At 46.1% G+C, this 12,525-nt stretch overlaps 1 protein-coding gene across 2 annotated transcripts in view; it reads left to right on the top strand.

Moving 5' to 3' along the window:
- LOC135252516 (zinc finger FYVE domain-containing protein 9-like) overlaps positions 1-12,525 on the top strand; it is a 35,841-nt gene that overhangs the window by 10,187 nt on the left and 13,129 nt on the right. The window contains exons 4-10 of one of the 2 annotated variants that reach the window (XM_064330676.1): positions 2,243-2,350; positions 4,613-6,222; positions 7,726-7,825; positions 8,531-8,701; positions 10,307-10,458; positions 10,844-10,967; positions 11,219-11,341. In XM_064330676.1, coding sequence (XP_064186746.1) covers positions 2,281-2,350; positions 4,613-6,222; positions 7,726-7,825; positions 8,531-8,701; positions 10,307-10,458; positions 10,844-10,967; positions 11,219-11,341 — 2,350 coding nt within the window. In that variant the 5' untranslated portion in view covers positions 2,243-2,280. Of the gene's footprint in view, positions 1-2,242; positions 2,351-4,612; positions 6,223-7,725; positions 7,826-8,530; positions 8,702-10,306; positions 10,459-10,843; positions 10,989-11,218; positions 11,342-12,525 lie in introns of both variants that reach the window. The other variant, XM_064330675.1, reaches the window with a different exon arrangement.

Here is a 12,525-nt window from a genome sequence, read left to right as displayed (position 1 = left end):
ATTTACAAAAAAGATTTTGTACATTGCAATATCGTTCTTACTTTACCTGCCTATTTTAAGGAGGAACATAGTCGGACGCACTACAAAAAAAAGCATGGTTTTCATTACAAAGGCATTGAAAACCTTTTTCCCCTAATAGTGCTTTGGCAAACACAAAGGGAAAATCATTTCTGGTCTTTGACTTTTACAGAGAGTCTCTCTCTACTATCTCTTGGCATGTTTTGGAATTTAAATCAGATGCCATCCACGTCAGTGCTCACTGCATCTTTTTAAATGCGGTTTATAGACCCCGTTTCTCTTCTCCTAATTTGGAGAGTGCAGTCAGTTGTCTAATCCCCGCAGTGCCCTCTGTCAGTTCAGGAGAGCACGGACGAGCGTGCAGCTGCCCCTCCTGTTTACACCCCGCCAGCTGAGCCGTGTAGCCGCTGTCCCGGAGGACTGCGCTGCGCGAGCAGCTGGCGCGGTTGGCGCGGTTGGCGCACACAGGCCACAGCTGCCTGATTGACCAGAGGCCTCGCTTTTCTGCGGCCATGCCCTCCTCTCCCGGGGCACCTCTGCCATTATGCAATTATGTGCCTCCCACTGTGAGGCTGCAGGCCACAGTTGGCACCGCCAAAGTCAGACTGTTGGACGCTTCGCTACGGAAAAGCCCAGGGCATTAGCCACATAACTACCTGTTAGTTCCCTCTACGCATCTTTGATCCTTGAATTACATTTGCTGTTTTTTTATTAGCATTCCATTTTTAGCAAATCTAGTAGGCACAGCTACCAAGGAATAAAAATGTAACTTGCTACTGGCATGTGAGAAAGAAAATGAAGGAAAAACGAAAGCTGTCTGACACTGGGATTGGTAGTAGTAGTTCGTAGTGTTGTTGCTATTGGTGGTTTCATTTTCTCCTGCATTATTTAATACGTTTAATTAACTTCATTATAGTCTACTCGACGGCCAAGTGTTCTCACAAGTACACTCAGTCATTCTAATATAGCATCTCATCTGTGAGCTTTTTGAAATATATTTTGGAGTCTGTACATGTTGTTTGATGAACATTGCCTTTCTTTATCAGCTGTAAAAAGTCAGTGTGGCATGTCGGGGGGGAGCACACACCTGACTTTGCTCTCCTGAATCAGTAGCAGAGGTTGCAGCAATGACGCGAGCTGATAATGAATATGATGATACGAGGGGAAAAGACATTAAAAAAGAAAGTGATGCAGAGGTGCTTTGTGGATCATCAGAGCGCAGTGAAAATTGTGCCCATGTTCTTTCGTTGCTTCCCTCCAGGAAATCTGAATAGTCTTTGTGCTAGTGCTGCATATGTCTTGACGAGGGAACTTCCCCAAAGGAATGAAGCATTTGCAGCTACCAGGGCTTAGCCAAGAATTTTGAATTCATACGTTGCTATGGTTTCAAGCCCCAGCCTTTCTTTGTGAGACAACCTGTTCACTAAGCCATGGTGCATAGCTTATCAAAATGTGAGTGATTCAGAACCAGGAGCTCTTCCTTTTATTTTATTACATGTGAACTTTGCTGTTACTTCGCTGACATGTTTGGTTAACATATTACTATGAATATCTTCTGCTCATTTTCGATCCTAACATTATTGCTCCACTGCTGTTATAACACGTGTATTGATATGTGCTAATGTGCTGGGTTTTAACCAAATTGTCTTACCTCTATCCCTCTGTAGCTTCGCTGATGACGCAACAGATTAGATGCATTATATTAGCTCTTTTACATGAAGCTGTGTATAAACCCATCATTTTATAGCTCATTTAGGGGTACAATTTCAGAAAACAAATGCTATGACATGAGCGCACGGCTTTCAAGTGATAATTGCTTTCCACACTTGTAAACTGCGCTACAGTAATTCTTTCCCCCACTACTGCTTGGTGTAGAGCAGGGGTGGGCAATTCCAGTCCTGGAGGGCCGGTGTTTTTGCAGGTTTTTGTTTCCACCAATTACCCTGGCTAAATGAGCTAATTGGCTGTACACACCAACGCTGGTTTATTGGTAGATTAGATCACAGTAAAACATCTCATATACAGACAAGAGAGCAGTCTTCAGCTGTCATTCATGTGCTTATCAAGAAATGTAGCTAAAATGCCAGATGGCATTAATGTTAGGGCTAATTAAGCAATTAAGGCCAGAAGTTGGCATGGAAACCAGAAACAGATACGGCCCTCATTGCCCACCCCTGGTGTAGAGGCTACTTCCCTGACCTAAATTTCACTGCGTTCCCCACAGATCCATACAGCATTCAGCAGGGTGGAGCTTCCTGACCCATGGAGAATTACTTCCAGGCAGAAGCCTTTAACCTCGACAAGGTGCTGGATGAGTTTGAACAGAACGAAGGTGGGTAACCTTGCTCTGCCTAGTGAGTTGCAGCGGTCAGAGCCACGTGGGATTCAAGTAAAAAGGGCTGGTCGCCCTCTGAAAAGAGTAGGAGCTGACTCCATTTGCTGAGCGCTTCTTTTTCTGGAACGGCGTCTGATCCACACAAAACTGTGTCAAATGCTTAAATCTGCATACTCCCTCGGCTCAAGCTCAAAATGGAGTTCAGCGAGGTGGTCTTGGTTAATATTCCTCGATTAGTGACATCTTTAGAGAATACCCTGATGGTGCAACAGTGCAGCAATGCGTGTTTGGGAAAAGGAAAGGCTTAATAGTTTATATTAGTCTGTGTCAGTCTCAGAGGACAGATGGCAGTATTAATTTAAGAGATTAGCCTCCCGTTTGAGGAATTGTGCAGTGAAGGCAATTTAGACTGGCAGAGAAATTGCTTGAACCTGATTTCATCTAGGCTGCACGACTATTCTGTGACATTGCCTGCACAGCTAAGGGCGCTTTAAGAAGGGGATCATACGTAAAGTTGCTTTCTAAACATGCCGGTATCAGATTGTTTGAATGGAGTTCTTTTGAAGGGAGGAAGATTCCCTGGTCTCAAACTGGGACAAGCAGATTTTCCTAAACAGATTTGTAAAGCATGATTGTCAATTAAATTTATTATAATGCAAATGCCCTGAAAATGCTTTGAAATAAAAGAATATAAAAAGATTCCTATATTTTTGTATCCTCTAAATTGGAGCATGTGCAAAATTCTGTGTTCTGACCAAGATGTTGAGAAGTGGTCATTGGGATGTTCACTAGAAAGTGATGAAGTAGTAAGTGGTACGTGCTCAGTGTACGTAGCTGCATGATTTATACAGTCCATTGTTTGTTTTGAGGTGTCTCCATTGGTCTAAAGCCAAGTCATGCTGGGCCCATTCACCATTACCAGGACATGTGTGACCTCATGCTCATCTCCTCTGTGGGTGAAAGAGTGGTGTGGGCTCTGCTTGTGAGAACTTTCCTCCTGATCAGCTCCCCAGAAAAGAAGGGAGGAAAGTAATTTTGTCTCAGCAGACCATGTAGATTTCCCTACTGCGGCGCTGGGTGAATGCAAGTAAGCTTACCTGGTGCACTATGTAGGAGAGGGCTGTGTGCGTTCAGTGGCATGCAGGTGGCCAAGTGACCAGAAACGTAAGCATGCACTCAAGAGAACTCTCACTCCTGATGTCACATTAGATTCTGACCGTGACCATATACAAGCTTCTTGCAATGGCAGTGTTGGACACCTACCTTTTATTTTACAGTGCACAAGAGAGGGGCAAGTATATTTTGGTATTGGGTCATTCGTTCAAGTTGCATTGCTGTGCAATAAACATGAGCAGTAACTATTAATGCAGTTGGATTCAGAAATTGCAATTTTTGCCAAATTCTCACTTTCCTCACTGATGGCATGACCCAGCTGAAGCTGATGAACATTAAATATAGCACACAAACAACAAATTATTCATTACCTCAGAATTAATTGTCAGCGTTTATATATTTCAGTTTCCATAAGGTTTATGGGTTCACTTGTATTTAACCAGGATGAGAGAATTATGTATCTGAATTATAAGGACCAAATATGTCACTTTTGTGGAAGTGTAATGTGCTAGTTTGTTACTATCTTACTGGACAAGCAAGCCAGAACCACAACTGATAGCTAGGTAGTTTACCAGCAAGAATACAGGTAAACCCTACATCTAATATTAAAGTAAGAAACATTTTTAACCCTGAGTAATGTATGAGACTTCAGTTTTACAATGTTAATTAGTTAAAGTCTATGGGCATTATTGTGAGCATGTTTCCTTGTTAGGTGAGTAGGGCCATGGGCAAGACCTAAAGCCCTTAGTTAGCCTGACCTTTAGCCCCACTTAGCCTTGAAAAAGGCAGGGTGTGCTGCAAGTCTGAGCTCTGTCACAGCTGAGTTCTGATAGTGAAACTTGGGATAGTGAAGGAGTTGACTGGAGCGTCAGGGAAAGTTGGGAGGGATGCCTTGTATGGTCTGGCCCAGTGGCAGAGGACGGTAGACTGGCCAGGATCCAGAGTTCAGGGAGCAGAGTTAAATTTTTACCTATACTCCTCACTTTGATGTTGAACTTTCTGTAGGCTAATCTGTCGGCTTATATTTTTCTTTTAGTGTTTAAGGCATGTTAACATGAGAATCTTAATACATATTTGAAGATTTACTAGTCCACTTTAATGAGTACTGTAGCGATATATATATATATATATATTTTGTATCAACAGATGAGACAGACACTTCGACTCTTTCTGATGCTAAGTGGACCCAGATTTTGGCTCCGTCCACCCACCTGTTGTCCCTGAACCCTGCCATCGGGAATGCCGATGAGGACTTGTGCCCCCGGGACCCCCGTCCATTGAGAATCAAGCCCCTTGAAGAGAGCCCGTATGGGACCAGGGCAAACCTGTCCAATGGCGATGAGCGGGAGCCTTCCCCGGAGCCAGAGGCCTGGGTCGACACCAGATCCCTCTCTCCCCAGCCCAACATTGGCAAGCTAGTGAGCAGCAAGGGTGAGGTTCCAGCAGCCCCATCCCCCAGAGCAGTCCTGAGGACAGACTCCGGGAATCTTGCACCGGCCTTGGAGAACGGCTGTCCGGATGTCAACGGTTGCTCCGACGATCTGGACGGTGTCAAAGGTTGCTCTGAAGACCTTCCTCCAATCAACCAAACAAAGATCTCACAGCCCCACAACGATGCTCTTGAAGAGCATACGGAAATGGAGGGCAACTATTTTAAAGAATGTCATTTTTCCGTTGAAAAAGAGAAGAGGAATTTGGTTACACTTGGAGTTGAAGACCTCACTTTGAACGAGATGCAGAAGTTGCAGGATTACAACAGCATCATCGGGTCACCAAAGGGACAGCATGACCTGGATGTACGAAAGAAGCCTTGGGCCAGAGTGGGAGATGTCACAGCATCTGTGGGGGTTGAAGGTCACTGCGAAGGGATGGAGTCAGATGCCACAAGTCAGCCAGAAAAGATCCTGAATGGAGGGATTGTGGAACTGAGTGACAGTGAGGAAACCTGCGTGCATGTTAAAGATATTTCAACACAGGAGACATTGACCATCATGGAGGCAAGAGAGAAGGAGGAGAGTGATGGCACTGTTTCAAGTGTCTCACCAGAGGAAGAAAAGCAAACTGAGGCAACTTTTCAGGGAGATTTCCACTTTCCGGTCCGCTCCCCCGAAGGCTTGGACATAGAGGAGTCTGGTTTCTTGGCGGAGGACGAATCCTCTCAGGCTCCCCTCTCAAAGGAGGACTCTGTGACAGAGGAGAAGGAGGTGGAGGAGAGCAAGCTGGAGTATTTTGACCAAACCCGTGGCTTAGAGGTGGGGGGAACGGGATTGGGTGCAAGGTCCCTGAACTTTGATGGCGGGCAACTCCAGACCGCCAGCGTGTCATACGGAGGGGCGCGGCCCAAGCAGCCCGTCAGCACTAAGCTGCAGGGCACCCGACTGCTTTCGGGCCAGGCCTTGAGTGAGCCGGGCCCACACGGCAAGAACAAGAACCTGGAGCCGCAGTTACAGCCTGGAGCCGACCTGTCCTCCACCGATGGATACCAGGAGGACTCGGGTCTGACCCGGGTGAACGGAGAGAATGGAGCAGGGTTTCATTTAGGAGGGGACTTGATGCCATCTCTGCTGCTGCCCCCCGAAAGCCCAGATAATGATGTCCAAGCTGGGCACCTTGGGTTACTCTCCAAAAAGCCATTCAGTGCTCTGGGAGAAGTGGCCCCTGTGTGGGTCCCTGACTCCCAGGCACCCATCTGCATGAAGTGTGAGGCCAAGTTCACCTTCACCAAGCGGAGACATCACTGTCGAGCCTGCGGGAAGGTAAGGGAATTTTCAGCATAACCCCCACACACACCAGTCATTGACATTTTTGATGGTGTCTTTACGTCCATGATGTAGAATAAAACAAAGACTTAAAAGGTCCAGAAGCATGGAGTGAATGATATTGTAAATCATTTTAAATCTGAATTTCTACGAAATTATTTTTTTTTTAAGATAATTAGTTTTTCTGAACTTTGTTTTGCTGTCAGAAGCAAAACAGAAGATTGTTATGTGGCGACGCCGCTCTAAACAAACTGCCGCCACCAGCTAGGCACTTAAAAATGAGGCGGGAGAACAGGTGGCTGCATGCGGGACTCCTGTGTGACTTGCTGAGGGCTGAAGGTATTGCGTCTGCGAAGGTGCTGTGTAAATTGTGGGGAAGGCTGTTGTAAGGCTTCCTAATTACTCCTGGCGATATAAGCAGATGTTCTGCCGAGGGGCACAGTGGTGCCAGCTGCTCAGGGGCGGTGGAGCCCGTGGGGGCTGTCTCACAGACGGGCATAAAGTCTCATTAGATTCGGGCGCAGGGTTTGATATTGATTTAGCGTTCTCAATTACAGCATGTTCCTCCGTATTTAGCTTGCTGCGGCATCTTTAGCGAGGGACTTCCATTCAGACACTGGGGTGTTTGTCATCTCAAGCTATGGGCTGTGTATTCATAGTGTGTGGGTGTCAATGTGTCTTTTAAAATAATTTTCTCGCATTTTGAAAACGTAAAGTCTATTTGTCTGCTTATGACATTCTTTTATTTAATTAAAAAATCACATGTATAGTTGAACGAATGACAGCGTGACCTTCCCTTTTTTTTCCCCCTCTCAGTTTTCCGTGAACACAGACTATGAGCATGTAGGCGTGGTTAATTCCCAAGGCGCCGACCCCCCCCCTCCGCCCTCTCCCAGTCCCAGTATCCTCTGCTGCTCCGTTGAGGCGGAGCTTATAAATCTGCTGAGTGCCCACGGGCCCATCTCCTTGGCTCTGCCCTTCACGGGCCCACGGTGGCGGCGGCGTTGCTTGTCGTCATTTCTCCTTGAGCCACCCTCCGCGGCGCTCCTCCGCAGGCGGCTCGGCGGACGGGGGCCTCCCCGCAGCCCATCTGTCACTCGAGCCGAGCGCCATAAACCTCGCCCCGCCGCGCGTCCCCGCGTTCGTTTTTTCCTGTGTCGCGTCCAAGCCCATAAATCCTGAGGCTCTCGGGCGCTTTTAGTCCTTTGTGAGGCGAATGGTGAAGGGCGGTTGGTAAAACGCCTCTTTCAGATCCCCAAGACTCCCAGCTGGTTATACCACTCTCTTATGAGCCTATGGCAGACCGCTTCAGAACCGCAAAGAGATGACGTAATGATCTCAGGGTCATTGCGGTCATTTCCACCGCTGGGGGCGGTCGGCTGCGTGTTTGGCTGGGGGAAGACCTGCTGGTGCTGCCGCCCGGGTCAAGGGCAGCCGAACCTGTTGTGACCTGCAAGGGAAGCGCCAGCGACGATGATCATTGTCTGTGGGGTGTTACAGGTGTTCTGCGCGGCCTGCTGCAGTCTGAGGTGTCGGCTCATGTACATGGACAGGAAGGAGGCTCGCGTCTGCGTCACCTGTCACTCTGTGCTGATGAACAGTGAGTGTCGCAGAAAAGGCTTGACCGCACGCTACACAATACAAATAATTCAGCTTCAGAAGCCAGACTTTTTTGTCGAATATGAATAACTTGGGTGTTTGCTTAATGGGTGTAAGACTGGGGTGGGTGAGGAGGGCCATTCTCTGTATATAGAATTCATGGCGAATTCTGCTACAATTTTATAAACTCTGTCATTTATGTCATCCGGCACTGGCTAAATTTTTAGATGAATGACAGCGGAAGACTGTTCTTGTGTCCCTATATGAAATACTTTTCTGTGGTTTAATGTACGGGGGAACCACAGTGATTGGTGGGAGTTAATCTGCATACACGCTGGCCTTTCCGATATGGACTTTCCCACCCCAAGTTATTTTGAACTGTGGCTATTGCTGAAACGGCTTAAAACTGCTTCAGTAAAGCTTAAATATGGGCATTATAATTACTTATGTGCTCATTGCACAGAATCACGCTAAGACGAAATCATAGCAAGACGTATTCAGACCGCTGAGTTTGTACAGGGCCAATGGATGAAGTGCCAACGCTTAAGGGCACAGGAGTGTCCCAGAAAAGATTAGCCTACAACCCAATTACCTTCTGCTCACTGAGCCCAGATTAATTTCACTGCAGCCCTCGGCTAATCCCGTGGACGCATTTGAAGCCACGGAGATGCTAACCAGCTCTCTTTCACCCGTTCCCCCGCCCCAGCGTGGGAGAGCTCGACCGGTGCCTCTAACCAGAGCCCAAACCCCAACAACCCGTCCGAGTACTGCTCCACCATCCCGCCCCTTCAGCAGGCCCAGGCCTCGGGAGCGCTCAGCTCGCCCCCGCCCACCGTCATGGTGCCTGTCGGCGTCCTCAAACACCCAGGCGCTGAAGGTAACGAGCCCGGGACCTCGTCACCATCCCAAACTGACATGTTTTTTTAAACCTTTAAAGGCCCAGGCAGTACTTTTGGTGGCTAATAAAAAGGCAAAAATATGGTTTTATAGTATAGAATCATTCTCCTAAAAAGACATTTTTAATAAAGTAAGTAAAAATAAGTTAGTAAAAAAAGTATTTAAAATAAGTGTCGGGCCAACACTTGTTCCTTGCTCGTCTTCGGTCTTCCACATTTCATTCTTCTTTTTTGTTTTTAATATCTGGATGTTTTTGTAGTCTTTGTGCAGCTATTCACCATGGAAACAAATTCATCACTTTTTCACTTTGTGCTCACTTGTCAAGTAAGATATCAAAAGGAATAGTAAACTGACATTTTGCCAAATAAACCATGCCTTGGTTTTGCTGTATTGTGACTGGTTAGATAAAAAAACAACAACAAAAAACTGCAAGTACCATGATCCACCAAGGTATTAGTTGACGTGATTATTGTGGATTAGCAACCAAAATTACTGAGTGGGCTTTTAATTTGATTAGAATGTTCTTAACTGATCATTCTAATGCTAATATAACAATCATTGCTGGTAATTGAAAGGAATGGAGAACACAGACAAAAAAAACCATTCCAAAACACCAACTGTTGAAAGGGTTAAATTTGTGCTCTGATATCAGATTAGCTTTGATATATTAGGTAAAATCTTCAAGACATTAATTTTATAACTTGCAGATTTGTTTATTTTAAAACAGTGGAAGGGAACAAATGTATTTTTAAATGATGAAAAAGTTATTTTTGGTTAGCAGAGCTTTTGGTGGATCTTATCTTGATACTCTTTACAGTATATATTTTGTCATGCTCTTTCTCCCTGGTTTAATTGGGTTGTACTGAAGGCTACTGTGATCATTTTGATTGAACATTCACAGAAATGCATTCCAGTGTGATTCTGGGAACTCCGTTCTCAATGGGCCACAACGTCAGCTGGATTTTTGTGATTTCCTTTGAATCAGCAGCCAATTTAGGCCTTGGAAACAAGGTTTTGCAGACTCTAACTGATCAATGGCTTAAATTAAATGCGTAAGCGCAGGGACTCAGCAAAAAGCAGACGCAGCATCCCTCCAGGATCTGAGTTTGAGGTCCTTGAGCTAGAATTTTAGGGAGTTACTTCAAGAAAAAGTTAACATGTTCCTATCTGACTGATTTCATTCTTTCTTGAGACAGATGGGTATGTGGACTCCAAATATATGAATAGGAGATATCTCTGTACCAAACACAGCCTCCACACAGTTATGAATGCTCTGTGGTTTAAAGAACAGACAGACAGAACAGATATTCATCGAGGCTCTGACTGGCTGGCTGCACAATGTCAGCACATGCTTAAACATGAGAGGGCCCATTCATCTGTTATTTTACGAGGATCCATAATGTTGGGTTTCTTCTGTTCAAAAACACATATGCATGCTTGAATGGGAAAAACATTGTGCTTACATGTATGAGTAGAGACATTGAATGCAGGGGATGCGTGTGAAGGAAAGCTCACTTTGCCTATCACCTGCCCCCCATACATACACACACACACGCACACACACACACAAACTCTCGCAACACAGGAACCCTTTCCCGGGAGCAAAGGAGAGTGTGGTTCGCTGACGGGATCTTGCCCAACGGGGAAGTTGCCGACTCCTCCAGCGTCCCTGTGCCCTCAGGCTCCCTGACCGTGTCGCTCGACTGCGACAAGCCCGCAGCAACCGACGTTCCAGGGGTAACACCGGCACCTCGACGCTTCTGTGTTTCAGAACTGTAGTGTGTGCACTATACCTGCCAGAGCTTTCTTTAAACTCATTATACATAAGGGAACAGCCTGAAATAGCCTTAAAATATTCTACTGCTTTTTCCACACGTTATTTTGGCAGTGAGCATGGAGTTTGAAATAAAGCAGTTGCAGAAGCTCCTTATGAGGTAACAGCAGGTTTAGGAGTCAGGCTTAGGAATGGCAGATCTCTTTATCCCCCTCTTTCCCACCTTACTCGTATAGGTGTAGGTATAGGTACAAGTAATAACTTCCTGTCTTGAAGGCAGTCACGTGTAGGATTTTGTGTGTCTTGGCTACGGCCTCAATGACCTGTGCTGCCTGTCTGTCCCGCCAGGCTGTCTCCGTCCCCCCCGCCCCGGGTTCGGGAGGACCGGCGGGCAGCCCCGTGGGCAGCTCCGTCAACCTGATCCCCGAGGACGGGCTCCCTCCCATCCTCATCTCCACCGGCGTCAAAGGAGGTACGGGGAGCCAGCTCACAGGTGCTTGTTCATCCTGACCTTCGGCTGCCTCCTCTCTTTGGCGGGAAAGGGGGGGGGGGCGGGACTTCACAAGGGGGGGTGGGGCCTTGGGTATCCACGCGGCGACCGCCAGGACACACCTCCCTTTGTGTTTGGCGCAGAGGAGGAGACGCGCAGAGAAAGGTGGGGGGTGGTGAGCGTGTAGGTGCGGGGTGGTGTGGTGACCCACGCCCTCTTGTCGCCTCCCGCAGACTACGCGGTGGAGGAGCGGCCCTCTGAGATACTGCTGATGCAGCAGCTGGAGGAGGGCGGTCCGGACCCCCTGGTGTTTGTGCTCAACGCCAACCTGCTGGCCATGGTCAAGCTGGTTAACTGTAAGTCACTTTCCTTTGTCACTTCCTGTACGTGGGATTAATTTCTCATTCCCTATGATGCTATTGCTGGGATGCTCAACCTGGGCCCTCAAGGCTGGTAGTACTTCTGGGTTTCTTCTCTCCCCAAGAGTTAATTGATTGATTCATGGCACTGATTGGGGAGAGATTTAACTCACCTGGTGTCCCAGGTTTAAATAAGATGTGATTAGATGGAAAGCATTGCAGTACTACTGGCCTCGTAGGGCCAAATTTAAGTGTCCTTGCGCTACTGCATAACCTCTGGGTGATTTCAGTAAGCGAGCTAATTTGTTTCAGAAAATCAGGGATGGGTATCGTTTATATTTTTTTGATATTGATGACAAAACGATCATTTTGAAACAGTACCAGTGCCCGAAACGTTTGCTCTTAATTTGCAAAGACTAAGAAATAGTTTTATTTAGTTGTTTAAATTATACTTTGTACTTATAGTTTATGCTGTTTCACTTGTAGCAGTTTGAAAGAGTTATTAGCTAGTTATTAGTTACATTAACTAGCCTGCTAACATTACGTGCTGTTACTGACTGAGTTGAAAGAGGTAGTGTAAGGTTAGCTAGTGAAGGCCTCCAAAACGAGGCACTGAAATCAGCATTGCGATTTCCAGTAGGTACTGGTTGTATGGGAACCGGTGCTTTTTTGGGACTGTTTTGGTTCCCATGCCTGGTTTTGATTGTGACCCATTCCTAGCTTGCTCATGTTCAGTTACAATGCTATAAAAAAAGTTAAGCACACTTGCTAATTTTTGTTTTATGTATTTTGGCGGATTTTGAATCCAAAGGATCATTGCATAATTCAGGATAGAAGAAATTGACAGAAAAAGCCTGATGTAAGGTTTGCAAGAAAGTTGAAATTCAGTCATGACGAGTGGTTGAGAATTTCTCCTAGGCAATTGTGAGCGACTGAACAACATTTACAGTGAACATTTAAGTAGCTTTTACTTCTAAAGGTTTTGCCAGTTACTGGAGAAAGTGGGCGCTTCCTTTTTCTCCACAGGTATATAAAATTTTGGACAACTTTTTGTAGGAGAGTAGACGATCGAAAAATTGTTCGTTTTTCTGCTATTTGCTATCGCATGGATTTTTTCTATACTAGGACTTAAATGATATCTTTTCCATTTAAAATGTCAAAAAAAAACTGTGAATCAGAAA

This window comes from Anguilla rostrata, chromosome 4 (genome assembly GCF_018555375.3).
Source record: "Anguilla rostrata isolate EN2019 chromosome 4, ASM1855537v3, whole genome shotgun sequence".
Classification (NCBI taxonomy): domain Eukaryota; kingdom Metazoa; phylum Chordata; class Actinopteri; order Anguilliformes; family Anguillidae; genus Anguilla; species Anguilla rostrata.
Note: the sequence above shows the minus strand (reverse complement) of the source record. Positions and strands in the feature narration are given on the sequence as shown.